This window comes from Anarrhichthys ocellatus, unplaced genomic scaffold (assembly GCF_004355925.1).
Source record: "Anarrhichthys ocellatus isolate YVR2014 unplaced genomic scaffold, GSC_Weel_1.0 scaffold22, whole genome shotgun sequence".
Classification (NCBI taxonomy): Eukaryota; Metazoa; Chordata; class Actinopteri; order Perciformes; family Anarhichadidae; genus Anarrhichthys; species Anarrhichthys ocellatus.
The window spans coordinates 3,285,524-3,304,417 of record NW_022280052.1 but is presented as its reverse complement, the minus strand read 5'-3'; the positions used below and the strand labels follow the sequence as shown (position 1 = coordinate 3,304,417).

Here is an 18,894-nt window from a genome sequence, read left to right as displayed (position 1 = left end):
TCTTTTTTTTTTTCCACCCCTCTTCCGACCTAAGAAGTGTCTCCCCCCCCCCCCCCCCCCCCCTTTTTCAAGTTCATGTCTCATGTCTTGTTCTAAGGAACAACTTACAGGTGCAGGTACGACACCTTCTTACCTCAAGGACACGTTTCTGAAAGAGCTGACCTTCCTGACATTGCTCTGGGTTCGCTTCCTGGTTCTTCTCAACTACCTGTGCCTTGTGACCAGTTGTTGACTCTTTATGGACAGGGCCAAATGTAGTCTCAGCGGCTGGCTGGTTCAGAGGACTTTCCTTCACTGGGACTTCTGTTGGAATAAACCCCAAAAAATATTTCAAAAATTAAAAATGGGTGCCAACGATAACTTCAACGCTACAACATATGAACAGCCCCTGCTCAATGCTTTTCAGTGCGTTAGTTTGACATTACTGACCCAAATTAACAAACCGTTCCCTTTGGGTAGATAAACAACTATCCAATCTCAACAACGCTCACGTCTTAATGCAATCAAAAAACACTGGTATGGATTGCTTGTTGAGACGCCTTCTAGCAAGATGTTCAAAATATGGAAATGCATCACCTGAGGTTTTTGTTGGTGTCTGAGATATGGTGTCTGTCACTTCGAAGGCTGACTTGACAGTTCCAGGCAACTCTGAATTTATGGGTCCAGTCCTTGATAAGCTGGTCGGTCTGGGCTGCACATGTTCCTTCAAGATCAGAACTGATCCGAGCCTGCCCTGCTGAATAACGACTAGGTCCGCCACTGCCTCCAGCATCTCTCCAGTGGTGTAGAAGCCGTAGTTGTGGACACGCAGCGGGAGGCCGAAGGCGCGCAGGAAGCTGGACTCCAGGTCAGACAACCTGAGTGGACCCTGGGAGAGAGGCCACTTCGTTTCAAGAAACATTCTGCAGTAACAGAGCTAAATGCTTTTTGTTCGAAAAAATAACATATAGAACACTACTTCTCTGATTTAGTAGGGTGTGTTTGAATAGTCAATTGCAGTTTAGACATCATTTGTCAATAAAAAGCTCAACCTCACAGGTTTACCTTCAAGTCATACCTGGGAGAGCAGTATGGAGAGCTGTGCCTTGAGCTGGGCGGGAACAGCCGGAGGAGCACGAGCTCTTCTGGGGAGGACCACAGCAGAGGACGGGTGACGGTAGCGGGGCGAGAAGTAGCTCATACCTCCCCTCCGAGTATTCTTGGTGGACTTCGGCAGACGCTGCTTAGCTACTAGCGCCTCAATGTATCGGGTGGAATCGTCGCCAACAGCTGCGATTGCGACATGTAAAAAGGTGACAGCATGAAGTATAGGAAACTTGTTCAAATGTTTGATAGGTAAATGTTTGAGAGGACTTTCATGCATTTTTTTTTCTCAAAGCTGAATTGACTGTGTTCAAAGGACGTTACCCTTTAAAAATGAGCTGCCATCTACCCTGAAGTGAACAGATACCACATCAGGCATCTCCTTCACCATATCCATGATGTGTCTGAAGCCCAGGACTTTCAGCGGCATGGGATGCCCCATCATGGAGATATAGTCTCGCCTGAGCTGATCAGCGTCCAAGCCCATCTTTGATGAAATGAGCAAGGAACGCACTTCTACCTTCAGCTTTGCCAAAACCTCCTCCGGGTTCATCCTGCCTGCTGACATCTGGGGAAGACAGCAAGACGACATGATGGAACAAAACACGAACATCACTGCACAACCTGAACCCAAGCAGGTGGTTGGAAGACCACCTGGAGAGAAATGCAGAGTCCTCAATGCTGGAATAAAGTTACAAATGCTATTGCTATGCTATTTGATTGGGGTTTGCTGCCAAAAATATCTTGCGTTACCTTTTTATAAATATAAAATTATATGTTAAAATTTTGCACTAAGATTCATTTAGAAAAAGCAAAAAAAAGACTGTCAGGAAATGTTAGCAGTGGATGTCATGGCGTTAAACAAACTATTCGGCCACCTTTAAGAGTTACTCCACTGCCTTACACCTGCACAGTAGCAGCATGCTAACGTTACTTGTAACCGTCATGACGGGTCCAACAAACCTTCTTGAGGTAATTGTTAACACACCTACACCATGAACACGTGTTACCTTTTGCTATGCAGACACACCACCACCGAATGCACAATTGTTGAGATAACAAACGCGAACGTTAGCATCCAACTTGAACATGAAATCCAGTTTGCTGGATGCCGCTGCTGCAATTTTAAATTAGTTAACGTGAGTTAGCATTTCCTTTAAATGCCGACACCGACCAGAACGGGCCTGTCTCGTTTGAATTGTTCCAAAAATATTGTGCACACCTTACCCCAAATAGTCAACCGGTTCGTGTCCTTTAACCTCCACTCTCTGCACACCTGTTGCTAACAGACCGCCACACACGTTGATAGACGGTAACGTTAAGTGTGACGTTAAAACAGCAAAAACTAAAGGGACCGTGGGACTTGTAGTCGACAAGTGACTTATCTGCACCAAAACCTGTTCAAAGATAGCGTGCAATAAATAAAAACACAGAGCCGTTATTGCTTAGCTAAACAGATCGCCACGAAAACTCTTGCAGTCACCTCACCATGGCAGCAGCAATGATGACTAACGAAGAAGACAACCAGAGAACTCGCGCACAGTGGCTTATTTATAGATACAACTAGGTATTAGGTATTGGAGCTGGATGATACGGCTACGAATATAATTTCAAGATTTTCTAGCATTGATATGGCTTTACAAATGGATAAATTAAAAAAAAAAACAGTTACTGATCTGTTTCGACTGAAGAAGCAGCGGCGCCCCCTGGTGTTTGGAAAGAGAAGTGAAAAGCGTACAGCACCTGGTACTCCCAGGCGGTGTCCAATTCAGGTACTGACCAGGGCCGACCCAGCTCACCCCCCGCAAACGAGATCGGGAGCTGGTCAGAGAGGTGTGGCCATAAGCAAAGATTGTACCAACAATTGTTTTTATTGTAGTGGAGTGAAAAGTACAACATTGCCCTCTGAAATGAAGTATAAAGTAGCATAACACTAAAAAAGTACCTCAAGCCTTCACTCAAGTACCTCTTTATCATTCATAGGAAAACTGTATCACTGTAATAAGAGCTCAGAGTCCTTGGCCAGCACTATAATGTCCCTATGTACACACATTATGTACACACATTCACAAAGCTGTTTATGATGGTGATGGTTCTTTTCGTTCATTATGTTGTCGCTTATACGTCCATACCACCCTGAACCTCCGAGATTCATCATAACTCCACATAAATGACGACAATTGTCCAGCTTTTCATTTTTAGTTTCTCACTTCTGTTTTTGTGCTGTATTTGCAGGAATTATTTGTGTATGGTTTTTATTTATTCATTATTTTATTTTCCTGGAATTCATTTTTGTCTGACGGGGCTTGGGTCTTCTGAGTTATTTTGGTGTCTTATTTGGTTTCTGGGCGGTGTTTGTTTTTGGGGAGTATTATTAGTTTTGTACATGGTTATTATTTTTCATGTGAATATTGTGTAAATAGCATTGAAAAGATTTTTCCTTTTAGTGTTTAAACTTGTATTTTTGATAATTGAAAGTACCCGCCTGTGAAAATGACGAGCTGTGATTTGACAATGCACAATTTTTTAGTTTAATTAAGGATCTATTAGGGAGGAGACTGTGTGTCGTGCCCTGTAAAAACAGAGGAAAAACCTCCATCAGCTCTTGGGAAAGGAGAGGCCTGAGTCTGCACATTCCAAATGAAGACACTGTGACTCCCTCAGCTCTGCTGACACAATTTGTCCCAGCAATTACCTTTGAATGGCTTTGGATTTACAAGGGAAGAAGCATAATCCAAACAAATGCACCCAGTGACTCAAATATTGAGTTTTTTTATGCAATTAGTGTGCCTGTTTTATATTTTATATGACATTCACTCAAGTAGCATGTTCTATGCATGATTCAATCGCATAAAAGTATTTCTTTCTCTTCAGGACACCCTTTGCCAAGCGCCTCCACTAACTTTCCAAAGCAATGATGTCAGATATTTTAGTGGGCTATGTATACCAGTACAGCATGTATAGTATATAGCTGGGAAATATGAGGATGCATCTTGTTGTTATTGATGATATTTCTGTGACAGAAACAAGGGCTTCCAAGCTGTAACAACTAAAGAAAACATCTGATTGAGTTAAAAGAACCAAAAACTTGATACTGTTGTTGTTGTTTTTTACCCTTGTTCGAGCTTTTTGATGAACACGAGCAAAGAATAATGCTAATAAATTAAACAGAATAATGCTGAAATAAACTCATCCAGCAATCCCTGGATGTTTGGAGTTTATGTAAGGCCTTTCTGAATCAGGCAGAAAAGAGGAAGAGATTTGCTTGCAGATGAGGAAATGACCTGTACATGAGAACCTATCATTATTACTGTATCTTCACGCTTCTCCCCACATTATTATCCTTACTTAATGTTTGGTTTGCTGCTTTGACAACATAAAGCCTGTTGAATACCATGCTCACAAAAGTTATTTGAAAATTATTTGAAAAACAGAGAAGGTGGTGTGTGTCACTCCCACTGCTGTCCTACTCCCTAGACAGTCAGCCTAATTTACCATCCATGTAGTCTGTGTGATTACCACAGTAGACAGCAGCACCACTGACTCCAGCTACAGACCTCCAGCCAGAGGAAGCAACTCACAGCAGTAAAAGTCCCTATATTTCTCAGTTCTCTCTGCTTTCACCCAAAAAGAAAACCATCTACTAACCCATCGAGCAGAAACATCCCAACAGCCATCACTCCTATATGCTCTTCACTGCAGAGCCTCCGGCCACTATGGACAAGTCCTCCGATCTCCACCCCGGTCTCCCGTCGAGATCCAGAATGACGCCCAAGAGGGAGAGGGAGAGCGGAGCCTCTGTGCCTCCCAGAAGTCACAGGCAAAGGCCATTGAAGGCAGGCCGGGTCCCCGGGGCAACATCAGTGAGGAAAGAGAGGCTGCAGAGGGAGAAGCTAGAGACAAATGAGGTGAAGGTGGAGCAGGAGACAGAAGTGAAGGTGAGAACCACTGTGGTGGACATAGACAGCGTGAGAGACAAGGAGGTCAAGGAGGAGAACCTGGGCCTCCTGGAAGCAGCAGAGCCGGAGGAAGGTAAGTCAAATCCTGAAGGAAAGCCTGGCACATTTTATATGCAGTTGTGAAAAGCTCAACAGTTGTTTAGTTGTTTCCAGTTCGGCGTTCTTAGGAAGAATAAATCTTGTGATCGTAAAATGTCTTTGTTAAATTTCTTGAAGCGTTCTGGAAAAGAAATTATGGATAATAAGATAAAAAGTATTGTGAATTCAAGAATGCAATGATACAAATAAATTACATTTTCATTTCAATTTTGCAATAACATCATTCTTCTTGGTAGTGACAAATCATAACAAAAGAAAAAAGTCTTGGGACATTTTTGGAGCTTGAAAATTGCAAAATGAATCAAATTATATTTAGTCTGAGTATCTTGGTTGGGTTTCTTCAAACACAGTGTGGATGTGGATCTCTGCAGGTCTGAAGCGCAAGAACCTGGGAGTGTTTGAGTGGCTGCTGATGGTCTTCGTCTTGGCTCTGGTTCTCCTCATCCTCCCTCTTTCCATCTGGTTCTGTGTCAAAGTACGAACTACAACACAGACCGAACAGAAACCAAACACATGGATAATAATCTACTTTAAAAACTAGTGGGGTTTCTTCAACAGAAATTATGCAAAACAAACCAGGCACATGGAGTTTGTGATGGAGAAGTTAAAGGCTGAAGAATAACATCATTCATGATTATTTTGACTTTTTGAGACAGCTCTTTATGGTGAAAATACTGTTTCCAGCTTTTCAACTTAAGTGGGGGCGCCGGTGACTAAGTGGAGAGCAAGGCCGTCCTTAAATCGGCGGTTCGAACCCCGGCTCCGCTAGTCGCATGTCGATGTGTCCTTGAGCAAGACACTTAACCCCAAAATTGATCCCGTGGCTGTGCCTACGGTGTGATAGAATCTGATTTGTAAGTCGCTTTGGATAAAAGTGTCTGCTAAATGTCTGTAATGTAAAGAGAAATTAGTGAATATTGGAGAATTTTAAGCATGCCAATGGGCTATTTTAGAGAGTCAGCATTTTCACCTTTTAGCCTTTGTTTTAAATCGAATGCAATGTACTGGAGTCACAGCCAACATAACAAAACGGTGTCAATGTTCTAATACTTTCTGACTCCATTGTTATTGTACAAAAGTATTGTATAAAACACTGGCCTACTTGTCCACTTGACTTGTAAGTCAGTGCAGCCATCACTGTCTACCATTCACATGGACTGACTGATGTCTGTCATTTCGATTGACAGATAGTGAGGGAGCATGAGAGAGCAGTGATCTTCAGACTGGGTCACCTGCTGCGTGGAAGACCCAGAGGACCAGGTTGTCACCAATTACTGTACTTTCTTTTATGCAACACAGTTGACTTGTCATTTCTGAGGATGTGTCAGTGATTTTAATTACTGGTGGGTTAGGGTTGGCTTGTGATCATATAGCTAAATCGTGTTAAAGTTTGGACGACCCTCAATTAGTTACATTCTTTTAGTCATCATCAACCTTTCTCCCTCCTCTCTCCAGGCCTTCTTTTCTACCTTCCACTCCTTGATGTGTGTCACAAGGTTGACATTCGACTGACAATGCTGAAGGTTCCTCCTCACACGGTACAGAACAATTCCCACTCAGCTCCATATGTAGAAATGATTACTATACGCACTTTGCTTTCCCTAAAATCTTTCATAGTCCATAAAGAAATCAGACTTATTTGTCACTTACTAGTAAATGTCATCAGCTACTTTCACTGAAGTATCTTCACAGAAGTTTACAATGAAGCAGGATTCCATCTTTGTCACACAGTGTTTCTCAAACATTTCGGACGATGAGTAAATTAAGTGCTCCCCGCTGAAGCAATTAACTAGACAGTGATGAGGATTTGATTTCATTAGACTGCTGACTTCTCATACGTCTGTACCCAGGTGGTGACAAAGGACTTGGTGAGGCCGGAGCTGAGTGCAGTGTGTTATTACCAGATAGAGAATGTGGCTTTGTGCAGCGCAGCTCTGTCCAGTCCGACCACAGTGCTGCAGACTCTGGTCCAGGCAGTGGTCAGAGACATACTCGCCCAACGCACATTCAGCCACATCCTGCTGAACAGGAGGAAGATCGGACAGCAGATACAAGCAGCTGTTGACTCTGTTGCTTGCCGCTGGGGCATCAAGGTGGAGAGAGCAGACATGTGAGACAGAAGATAAAGAAAGATGATTTATTGTAATTAACTTTCCTCGGCAGCATTTATCTTAGTGAGTTTCATTGGAAGCCAAGACTTAAACACGTGGTAGCATCGCATTCTGGTCTACCTCACGTTACTGTGGATGTAGAGTCTGGTCTTCATGTCCCTCCTACTACTAATGTCCTGGGTGAACATTTATGATTGAAGCTCTTGCAGGGACTGGCAGCAACACCTGATATTAACAGCTGATGCTTTAAATGGCTAAAGATAACCAAGAGCTAAAACAAGAAGCGTCTGTTTCGTACATTACAAAGGGTTCATAAAAAATGCATCACTTTCTGTGTGAAAAGTGTTTTTCCTCTGACATCTTTGATTGTTCCTGGTAAACCATAAAGAGAAATGTAGAGATTTGTAGTGTACTGGGATCTTCCTGCTGACCAGGCTTGTGTTTGATTTCCTGTCAGAGACGAGCTCAGTTTTCCTGTGGAGTTACAGCAGAGTCTGGCTGCCGAGGCTGCAGCCAAAAGACAACACCAGGTCAGAGTGAGTTACTATGCTATACCCGTGTATTATAAAACACTGTTCTACATGTTAATGCCTGCTTTTGAATATTATGTGTTTATGTTCATCGACTTTCATCTTTTTTGGTCAAATATTGGCATTTGACTCAGGAACTTTATTATTATCAGTATTATTTGAAAAACATTTGGAAGATAAGTAGAAATACACAGAAAGACCTTTATGTTTACGATTATAATATGTCTAACTTTGGCAGATCCTTGCGTAGTATAAAAGACAGTAGCTGACACCAAAGATTGCTAGTGGCTGATCTCTGTTCCGATGCCTTCCAACACTCTGCTCAATGGACTAGTTTGTTTCCATTTCAAACCATTTAGCTGTTTTTCCAGCCCAGAGCACAGCCTTGGTTTATCCTGTGAACTGAAGTTTACCTCTGCCAGTGAGATCATTTCTGCATCCCCAGTAATATTTCTGTACAGAAAACATGTTTCCAACAGCAGTCTCTCTCTCCCCCAGGTAAAAGCAGCAGAGGGGGAGAGAGATGCCTGGGAGGGGTTGAGGGCTTCTTTCCGTCTCCTCCATCCTGCCCTGGTCCTTCCACTCCCCCAGGATCTCCTGAGCGTGACCCCTGACCTCTCATCTCTACCACTCCCTCCTCCCCCTGCTGTGGAAGGAGAGGGTGGGATGACAGAGGGGGAACCAGATACAGACTCACCAATGATGTGACTGTTGTGACGTGAAAGTTTATTATGATTGAAATGTTATATTTCATTCACAATTTACAATTTCCATGTAATGTCTGTTTATTTTTTGGAAGGAAACAAAAACTAATTTGCCTTTACTTAGAGTCAGACATATCACGAGGTCAAACAAAACCACATCAAGCCATTATATAAATGATAACATCACTATATTCATTCTCATACAACAGACTAGCGGTATGAATATTGGACAACCTCCTGATGATAGTAGCAATATCTTTCTGTATTGTCTTTTACTTCCTATGTGTTATACTTATTTGTAAACTTCTGAAACAGTACCGTTGTTGGTAATATGCAGCAGAAGTGATAATACCTTAGATAGTTTTCCTTTACTGGTTTTATGAATGTGACTGCGATGGACTGCAGGTGATGAGCCTTGTTACAACCCAGAAAATGCATTAACACTAAAATTGATTTCAAAACTACTTCACCCAACATTTAATGGAGAGCTCCACACATAGATATAAAGCTGTGACAGCTCCTGATCACGTCACATCACCGTTTCTTGGTCTTTTTGGTGCTGCTTGTTGGTTTGGCTTCAGCTGTGGTTTTCTTTGGAGGAGCTGGAGTTGTTACTGGTAGTGGGGAGGGTATTGGTGTTTTCTTTCTCTCTGCAACTAAAACAAATGTACTGTACTACATGTACTACCTTTATGTTTGAATACTGTATTATTGTCTCTCTGTCTCAGTTACAAGATTATAGAATCTTTTGTTTAGGCGGTACCTTCATTACTTTTGGGCTCCAGACTGGGCCGACCCTGCAGTTGTCTCTCCAGGTCCTGAATCTTCTCCAACGCTGCTTGCAGGGCTTCCTCGGCCTTGAAGGCTCGCCGCTCGGCACCCTGGACACGCAGCTCTGAATCACTGACACATACATGGAGAGAAATCTAACCTGGATGCCTTTTGCACAGCCGCAGGTCCACTCTCCATCTCTGAACAAACACAAACTCAGCTAATATGTGGACATTTACCAAACTTATTTCAATACAAAAGCATGGCTGTTCAGCCATGGTGGTAAATGCTGCTCATGCTAGCCCCCCAGTTGTTATTTTAAACAACAAAAGAAACATCAATTCCTGTGTGGCACATTGAGCTTATAGCCAACAAGTGTTTAAAACAGTACATGCACAAACAATCTATTGACTGTTGTCCTTTTTGGAGCAGTCATGAATAAAACATTGACAGCTTGGGATATAAGAGGGAAAAAAACATAGATTTCCCCTTTAAAGGGTGATGCAATTGATATCATGTAACAGTATTACAAAAATGTTCTACTTAACATTAAGAGAGTTAACTTACTACAGTTCCTGCTGCAGTAAACCTACTGTGGTCAGATCACTAAAAGCTTTCTGGGCTTCATCTGTTGCTGGAGATACAACCAGCTCCTCAGTCTGACAGACAGAGACAGACAGACAGATGGTCAGAGAGGCGGACAGTTTGTTCAGCTCTATAGACGGTGAAAGGCATGACACTAACACTGGAAAAAGTATGTGATTTAATTTTCTGACCCCGTTTAGGTGGACACTGCTCTCTTCCAGCTTTCTTTGTGTAATGTTTCCATAATAGCTTATCAGCTTCACCACTGGGGTCTCAAAAACCGCTAGCTCCCCCTGCAGGACAACAACAGCAACACTGGTACTTTTAGCAAGTAAGTCATAATGTACCAAGAATATGTGAAACAAATTGTGTTCCTTTAAAAAGACCCATTTGTAAAATCCTTTTTATTGAATTCCTTAAAACTGCTCTATCTTGAACACAATTCTACAAACTCCAAGATACTCCAAAGCTCTATAACCGTCGCAATGAACCATGAATGTGTAATTCTACTGTTGAAGAAGTACACTTGATGGAAACTGTATTAATACCTGATAAACCTCTTGTTGTGTATCATGTCCCTCAGCAGTGCCCTGTGGAGAAACAAGAGTACAATTACTGCCCTCATCATTAGCATCATGATTATTACTGAATTGGTAACAGATGTTGAATATATTATCTAGAGCATATTATCATTTTGAAAAAAAAAGGATGCATATTATACAAAAAATGGAAACCAAACAGCGCTGGTCAGTAAAATAAAAGTCCAAGTTAATGTCATTAATCAACCTATACATAATAGTTATTTATACTGTCTAGGCCACACTTATCCAAAATATACGTATATAGTCTAAATGGTTACAGGGTGTCATTGAGCTTTTTACTCGTAGTCCACAGCTGTTAAAATGACTCACCTCTCTCGGTTCTGCCTCAGTCTCATCTGTGACCTCACTGTCTGCTTTAGGCTCTGCTGAAACCTCTTCGTTCACCTATAAACACACACAAAACCACAAAAACATTGTGTTCCTCTTGCAATTTCCAGATCTCAAACCTTTGTGATGAAGTGATCACAATGTATTTGGGTAACTGATACCAGCATCAGATCCCGACTACAGTAAAGCCTGATACTTGATCAATGGCAATCTTTCCTCTGAAGTCTGTGCTACATTACTGTGGTATCAGTGTCACTGTCAGTCAACTGACACCAGGCTTTCAAGTAATTTCTCCAATAATAAAGAGATAATGAAGTTGAAATATAATAATAAACCACAGCCATGCTCATCTTCAGCAAATATGTTTTAAAGTCAGAATCCAAATTAGGTCTATCCATGTGGGTAGTATTTTAATTGACTCCTCACCAGAGTCTCCATGCTGTCTGCTGGAGAGACCGGGACGTCGACGCTGGAGGCGGGGTCAGCCTGTCGGACAGACAGCTCTACAGGACCACCTGTCACTCCTGAGAGCAGGATTATACTGCTCTCCACCCAATCAGTGCACTCCTTCTGAGGATGGACACAAAACAGCATGTACAGTACACATGTAGGTTTGTTTAGCGCATCTTCCCCTAGTCTGTAAAACCACTATGGCTCCCTCTCCTGGAATTTTTTAATGTTTGAACACAAAGTAAAAAACAACAAGCCGTTGGAATGTAGGGTGGTGCGTATCATGATTTTTCTACTTGCGAAATGTATAAACACGCAGCCCTGATGTTACTATCAAGTCTTTGCCATCTATTTAAGTCTGTCTCATAATTTTACCTGCAGCTTTCTGCACTCATTCATCTTATCTTCAATCTCGACTTCATGTTGCTCCTGCAGAATCAGTTGGCAAGAGCTGGAGTCAAAAACAAGCATTTCCTGATTAGTAAATCCTGGAGAGAAAATCCCCCGCTACTGATCCTTTCAATCTTAGAGTATAACTCAACATACTTAGCCATCATTTCATTTCTGTGTGTTGTTAGTTAAAGCGTAGAGTGTGAAAAGGTTATCACTGCCCTCTGATTCAGTTCAGTACTTGTGCCAGACAAAAAAGTTTACTTATTTTACTGTGGACAAATTGTGAGTTACGTTGGTAAACAGCATCTGCATGACGATAAAATGTAAAAGAAAAATTGTAAAAACTTCAGGTACCTGCTGATGTATAGGGAAATAAAGTTCAGTTTCTCAGTCAGCATCTTGGCATCCTTATCCAGTGTCTGTGGTGAGATGTTTGTAATGTAGTGGTGTTCCTGTTCTTGACAGTGGTCTTCACTATACTCAGGTACCATGAGGAGCAACAGGTCCAACATCCAACGGATCTGTCCCATGTGAAGAGAACTGACCTGACAGGAGAGGAAATACTAAAACTCAGCAAACAAACGCATCATAACTGTGTTCGCCACCTGTATGAGTTGCTGTGACATGTTAGGAGGGGTTTTGATCATTCAGATGTATTGTCTGTGTAACATCTGAGCTTCACATTCATGGAGCTGATATGTTTGTTGCAAAACACTTGATGGAAATGTAAGTGACATTGTAGTTTTAGTGTGTTGACTAAACCTGGTTGTTACTGACCTCCTCACTGAGTCTCTTGTTCTCACCATCAGTGAAGTTGGACAGGCTGGTTATGAACTCCTGCACTTTGTCTAACAACTCTTCTGTCTCTGTACTGTTTGAACAAACAAACACACACAACAGGTAAATAAGTATTTCAATTGCAGTATCAAGATGTATCTTTTTTTCGATGCACTCATTGAAATTGTCTTTCAAAACTATTTATTTTCACCAGCAATGAATAAAATGTGTTTAAAAAAAAAAAGAGACTTGGCTTGTCCAAGGAACTACACATTTCCTCACAAGTGATTCAAAATCACATAAAGAATACCACATTTGTTGTGCTGAAGAACTTTCAAAAGTCTCCTTTTTGCAGCAAATTGACAAACTTATTTTCAAGATGTTGATATATGAGGCATCTGTCTTTTCATTAAATCTATTGTTTGAACCAAACTTACAATATGTCAGGCTTATTTTTGTCCTCTTCGTTCTCTGTCTGATTGCTGGAGATGTTATTAAAGGCTTCTTCAGCCAAACTCTTCCAATTTTGCAGCGCCTTCTCCAGATTCAGCCAGTCAGAAACAGACCAGATCATGTCTGGTCGACCAATCACTGCACCAAGCTTGGAAGCCTGGGACTCCATCAACCTGAGCAGTGACATGATCTGTCCGTGGATCCCTGAAACAGCATGGCTGGAATCAGTTTCAACACTTAAGTCCATATCTTAACGACTGTATCTCACATTGAGGCCCACTAAAACACCAAGAAAAACAAGAGAGATTTATGAGACAGATATACATGAAAAATGAAAAGTGTATACTTTACTTACCCGTCTGTAGGCCTCAAAAATCACAGCTTCTAGCTCATTTTGAATTATTCAACATTGTGTCTCTATCAGCCCTCACCACTGTCTCCACTGACTTGGGTGTCCAGCCGTTTCAGGAGCTCAGATAGGACCTTGTCCAGCTCACTTAGGGCCCGTTGGCCTTCACGGGGTTCACCATCGGGACAAGCGTGTCTTCTGAACAGCTCAAGGCTCATATACCGCCTTCTTTCCTGGACACGGCCGAGCTCGACGAGTGTCTGCTGGCTGCAAAGCAACTTCTCACCTTGATAGCTGTCACACTGGAGGGCCAATGTCTGCAGAGAAACAGAACACAGAGGAGGACCTTAGGATAACAAAAGGAAACTTAGACATACTGTATGGCCCAAATTTCAACATATCCATATCCACATATCCACTTGATAATTGGAATATAATCTGAAAGAAGGATGGCAAAATGGCAACTACTTTACGAGGGAAAAATATACGCATGCTTTAAAAATAGCTTTTCCTGGTCGAGGACAACATCAAGGCATAGACAGATAGATAACATCAATGACCACAACGAGAAAAACATAGACAGACAGAGGAAGTAAATGTACTGTCTTACATTTGACCAGTCCTTCAAATCAGCATGAAACTTTTCCAAAGAAGCTTCCTCATAGTTTGGTTGAGGACAGCTTGAAAGAGAGAAAGAGCATGTTTGGCAGAATACACGCACAGATCAATCTCTTCTTCCTTAAATTGCTCTCAATTACTTTACTGATCATTGACACTATAATGGGCAGTAAGTAGGTTAATACAGTACATCATATTTTCTTTAAAACAATGGATAATCATGAAACCTTACATAATCTCACTGGGTATCTTAGTTTATGCTTACTTGTTCTGCATGGTGCAGAAAACCAGCCACTTAGCGATGCCTTGCTGGATTGCACTGATCTGTTCATACTGAGCATGCTCAGTCTTCTTCAGCTGGGACATGAAAGCAATCAGATGCTTTTTCCAGTAGTCAGTAAGCTCCATGAGGATAGTCAGGTCATCTGTGTCCTATAGCAGGATGGTCACTATCATAGTTAGAGTGTATTTGAACCACCAGGGATGTTTTTGCCATGAGCAATACAGAAAGTGTTAAGAAATAGGAACTGCATTGTTACCGTCGAAGTGAGGTAAAGGCAGCATTGCTCAGCTGTCTTGAACCAGCTCTGCGCAATGATATGGAGCCGACTGATCAGCTGCAGCTTCTTTACACTGATCACCTGACAATCACAGAGACATGTTATTCTTACAACCCAAAACTCAAAGTGAGCAAAAATGTGCACCATAGCTATTTATATATTTCTCATTCCTTCCGATTGCGCTAGCAAAGTCAGTTAATCTATCATCTATTCGGCATAACAGCACATCATCAAAATCACAAAACAACTAACACATGATGTGAGTCCAATTGAAAGAAAAACATTACATCGTGGCTCACACACCTTGAGGGCGAGGCTCAAGGTGAACTGGCTCCAGCAGTCTCTCTCCTCGGTCATCTGGAGCAGCTGAGCCTCAAGGCGACCCCTCTGCAGCTCATACAGTTGGTGGTAACCCTGCACCACACTGAGAAGAGCACATGGACTATTTGAAAGGGGACATCTGGTGGCATTTTGTACTTCTGCACTGCTGCCTGTCTTCAAGAAAATCTGTTTTTTTGTCCCCTTGAAACACAAATTTGAGATTCTAAATTTAAAAAGTAATATATAAAGATACAGTAAAGGCTGCTGTGTACAATACAACAAAGATGCATTGATAGCAGTACCTTACATGTGTAGGTAATTGCTTCTACAGTGTTACTCTTTACTGTATTCCTTTGACATTTTTTGATCAAGGCACAAATAAATCACTTTATAAGTGTCTTGAATTGAATCACTCATATCGACCGGATAATTAAGCTTCATATTAATCACGCTGGTTCATTTTGCAATGCATCAACTTGGTGAAAATGTGTTTTGGACTAAATGAGCAGTGGTTCAATTCATTCCGACTGTACGAGGGACTGACTCTGAGTTGGTGTGAGGCTGCTTGAGTTCCCCGGCCAGCTGCCGGTGAGCGCGCTCCACCTGCTGGGAAACGGAAGCATCATGGGCTCTCATTCTGGACAGCTCCCTGTGAAAAGGATGCACAACCATAAACACTTCCACAGAAAAATGAGCAAACACATTTCTTGTATTCACACATTGTAATGAGTGCTGTTTTAAATTTCTTGCATTTATTATTTACTCTTTGAATAGAATCACTCTTTGAACACGTTCCAGTGCTTAACAGCACACAGTCATTTCATCCATCATGAACCAGCAGCCTGACACCTGACCTACGTACGTGTTGAGCTCCTGGATGAAGGTCTTGATGCGGTGGATCTCCTCAGTGAGCCGGCGGTCCAGAGCTCGCTGTGCCACTGCCTCAGTGTGCAGAGCCTTCAGTCGGTGGGGGATTCGCTTAAGCATGGTCTGGTAGCGCTGTCTGGACACACAAACACAAGAGCTGCCGTGAAAAAGGGCTTCTTGGGGTCATTGCTGGAAAAGAATTTCTGATAATCTCCTAAACTATCCGTCAAAAGATATTACAAAATTAACTTGAGGCTCAATGATGGCTCATTTTATGAGTTCTTATTTACATCCATATTTCCATAATCTGATGCAAAAGCTCATGAAACTCCCTAAACTGTGTTTTACCACTTAAATACCGTCCTCTATTGGCTGCTAACCTGAGTTTGGCAAGCAGCTGTCCTCTCTCAGCACAGCCCACGCTGACCTGCCGAATCAGTTCATGGAAAACAATGTTGTAGATGTTCTGCTCAACCTGCACCAGCTCCAGCAGACCCTCCATCTGTAAGACATTTCATAATATGTATAGCTGGCTATACTAGAATAAAAAAACTCCGGAGCACATTTGTTTTTCATATACTGTAAAGCTTTTACATTACGACAGAAAGATTTCCAGTCGCACCCTCAGAACACTTGGGACTCCAAATCCAACTCAGTACACTCACAACTCCTCTCTAAAATGAGCCCAAAGGCCTGATGTTGCTCGATTATGTATTTTTCTACATACAGCAAATGCAACACAGCACTAGTGTCAGCGATAGAGCCTGTGTACTTTCTGCTTGTGTGTCTGCCTACCTGGGAGAGCTCTGTCAGCTCCTCAATCTGCTGATCCACTCCGGCCTTCTCCAGCATGTCATCTATCATCCTCATCAGCTGGATCACTTCCAGTCTACCACTGGGCCTCCTGGACACACAGAACATACACACATCCCTTATCTTACCAGCACTTTGCCTATACCTTAAGGTACACCGTGCTACTACTTCCTACTATTAAACTGTACCATTACTAATTTAGACAACAAAATCTCCAAGTGAAGTCTACTCGACTAAAATGTATCTGTAAATTAGAAAAATCCATATTTTTGAACTCACAATGAAGGGAAGACCCGCAGCTTCTGCTCATCATCCTTCAGCTGCACTGTGAACGCACTGAGAAGAGAAGCCACGTGAGAGTTTGTTTGAATTCCGAAAAATAAAATGAGGCTACACATGAGAAAGCACACTCACTCCTCGAAGAACTCAAGGCTCCGCAGCCCTTTGTTTTTCACAATGTGATATTCTTCCGGGATCAGACTTTCCGAGACATTCAGGTTCTGTAAGACAGAGTGGCCATGGTTATCACCTCACACTGTATACATATATATAGATATATGGCAATAAATGAGAATTTTAAGTCTGTACTATATGTAAGACAACTGTAAAACCTTCTACTACTGAATGTGAAAAACCTATTTGAATTTATCTCTTAACTTTTACTTTTTATTTAATTATTATTATCTTTTCCCTTTCGCGTGATTGAACAATTAAGTGCTGTAGTTCCTGAGCTGGGATATCTTGCTTATTTGTCACATCTGGTTGATTTTGTTGTATTGTAAAGCACTTGCTTTAATTGTGTGTTGTACCACACATGCTGCTCAGAAAGAAACTCTATCAGGTAGGTTATGATAAATTAAAAATGTGAATTTCGGCACATTCTACGGCCTTCCATATTTTTTGCCATGAAGGGTTAAAAGGCCAAAAAGTCGGACAAGTCACCTAAGACAGTTTACCTTTGTGTCTCCAATGCAACTTCTGTCGGTCAGTGGTGGGAGGGGGGTCATCTTCCTCTGGGTTGCCATAGCATCACGCAGGAACGAAATATCCCTGTATGGACGTCATCCGAACAGAAGAGAAACATTTAAAAAAACAAGCACATCTAATCCCCTTAGGTTATCTGCAGATTGCAGAAATGTAAGACCCTTTGAGACGTCTAATGTTGCCCTGATTCTAGAGCAATAGTATAATTATCTGAGTACAGATAAATATTCAGAAAGAACCTAAAATCCGTTTGGATTTACAAGATGTCCAGTTATGAAAATGCAAAATAAAAACCAAAGCTAGGTTTGTATTCATACTGTCCTGTATTAGTGTCAAGAGTTAACATGCATGTCGGAGTAATGAATACAGTATATGCAACGTTTTATTGGTTGACAAAACACCACAGTTTAATATTAATTTCAAATGAAATCTTTGGATAAACTTCCTTGTTGCAACAACAGCATTGTTTTGTCGGTCCAGCTGACCTGCCTGCTCCAGTCAGGGACGTCGGCTGCTCCAGAAGGAATTTGTATTTATTGCGTCCGAGCCGGTGATGCCAGACTGGATCCGGCCGCCTGATTTCACTGCCCTGTATACAGAATCATCTTAGGAACTGCCACACAGAGAGAACCTTCTTGGGATTAATGGGGGTAGAATATACCTTGCAGTGCTGATGGTGTGCAGTGTGCCCCAGCGTGCTCCTGCTGCTGAGAGTGGAGGTAAGGCTGACCAGCAGTTCATCTGGGAGGATGTGGTTGTTGACAGGAGGAGGTTGTGTCATTCTGCTCTCTGCTGGGACTTGGCAATTCAGTTCCACAACTGAGAAAAATTGAATAAAATGCAAACAAACCAGTAGTATAACTCACCTTGGTATGAGGGGATGTATGTATACACATATAAAGTCTCTAAACATCTTCCTGTGATGATGAACTCCATTGTTGTGATAAATGACATGATGATGCATAATTGTGTTAGTTTGAGGGGGAGAAGCAGAACTTGTATTTATCTTTGGGAAACAGATAAATAGCTGTGTGACTGTAATCGTCGAAGGTTTGTGGCTGTTGTGAATTGACTGTGGCGTGATGTGTGCCGTACCAGTAAGAGTATTGATTTCCTAGCATTAGCTAACCATTTGTTTGTTTACTATCCACGGTAACGTTTAGCTCCCCCACTGACTGTGCGCTAATGTCACCTCTGGTGTCCCGTGCCCGCTCCGGCCCCGATGAATTTGGGGCTGAATTGGCTCTCAAGCACGCAGACATCCTGGACTCACGGCGGAGATGATGTTACGAGAAGGTTTTGGGAACCAAATTCCAAAACGTTGACGAAGTCATGTGGACGAGAAGATGAAAAAAAAAAGAAACGGTCCCTTCCACTCTCCCCCGAGGCTCAACTTCCTGGTCGCGCTGCCATGGAGACGCCCAACGCTGTCCATGGACACTGAATAGACTGTTTATAAATGAAGCTACGAAATACAATAATACATAGTTTTATCCATTTATTAATGCATTTTAGTCTATAAAACAAGTCATACAGGT

At 42.0% G+C, this 18,894-nt stretch overlaps 3 protein-coding genes across 7 annotated transcripts in view; 1 reads left to right on the top strand and 2 right to left on the bottom strand.

Annotated features, from left to right (window-relative positions):
* tdrd5 (tudor domain containing 5) overlaps window positions 1-2,584 on the bottom strand; it is a 12,350-nt gene extending 9,766 nt beyond the window's left edge. Inside the window, exons 1-6 of one of the 3 annotated variants that reach the window (XM_031859684.1) lie at window positions 2,311-2,584; window positions 2,094-2,200; window positions 1,408-1,651; window positions 1,058-1,269; window positions 577-868; window positions 134-303 (exon numbers count right to left, since the gene is read on the bottom strand). In XM_031859684.1, coding sequence (XP_031715544.1) covers window positions 134-303; window positions 577-868; window positions 1,058-1,269; window positions 1,408-1,651 — 918 coding nt within the window. In that variant the 5' untranslated portion in view covers window positions 2,094-2,200; window positions 2,311-2,584. Of the gene's footprint in view, window positions 1-133; window positions 304-576; window positions 869-1,057; window positions 1,270-1,407; window positions 1,652-2,093; window positions 2,277-2,310 lie in introns of those variants that run through there. The other 2 variants (XM_031859682.1, XM_031859683.1) reach the window with 2 other exon arrangements.
* Window positions 2,585-3,997: 1,413 nt separating this feature from the next.
* nphs2 (NPHS2 stomatin family member, podocin) lies at window positions 3,998-8,490 on the top strand. The gene is given in 9 exon segments (XM_031859326.1): window positions 3,998-4,002; window positions 4,716-4,765; window positions 4,768-5,115; window positions 5,513-5,616; window positions 6,329-6,401; window positions 6,597-6,679; window positions 6,992-7,251; window positions 7,710-7,788; window positions 8,281-8,490. Coding segments are annotated over 9 exon segments (1,212 nt in total).
* Window positions 8,491-8,725: 235 nt separating this feature from the next.
* Window positions 8,726-18,743, bottom strand: axdnd1 (axonemal dynein light chain domain containing 1). Of its 3 annotated transcripts, XM_031859662.1 has the most exons (26): window positions 18,549-18,743; window positions 18,018-18,175; window positions 17,842-17,945; window positions 17,329-17,422; window positions 16,787-16,872; window positions 16,652-16,708; window positions 16,355-16,463; window positions 15,940-16,061; window positions 15,555-15,695; window positions 15,237-15,341; window positions 14,675-14,795; window positions 14,351-14,452; window positions 14,077-14,243; window positions 13,804-13,873; window positions 13,276-13,510; window positions 12,829-13,048; window positions 12,392-12,485; window positions 11,969-12,159; window positions 11,597-11,672; window positions 11,198-11,341; window positions 10,754-10,828; window positions 10,391-10,432; window positions 10,034-10,135; window positions 9,825-9,916; window positions 9,250-9,389; window positions 8,726-9,142 (listed from the first exon to the last, which is right to left on the bottom strand). In XM_031859662.1, the coding sequence occupies exons 1-26, from the start codon at window positions 18,616-18,618 to the stop codon at window positions 9,021-9,023; spliced, it is 3,039 nt and encodes a 1,012-aa protein (XP_031715522.1). In that variant the 5' UTR covers window positions 18,619-18,743; the 3' UTR covers window positions 8,726-9,020. The 3 variants fall into 3 exon arrangements, with proteins under 3 accessions (XP_031715522.1, XP_031715519.1, XP_031715521.1); XM_031859659.1 differs by having other exon boundaries at window positions 9,825-10,135; XM_031859661.1 differs by having other exon boundaries at window positions 9,259-9,389; window positions 9,825-10,135.
* Window positions 18,744-18,894: the final 151 nt, after the last annotated feature.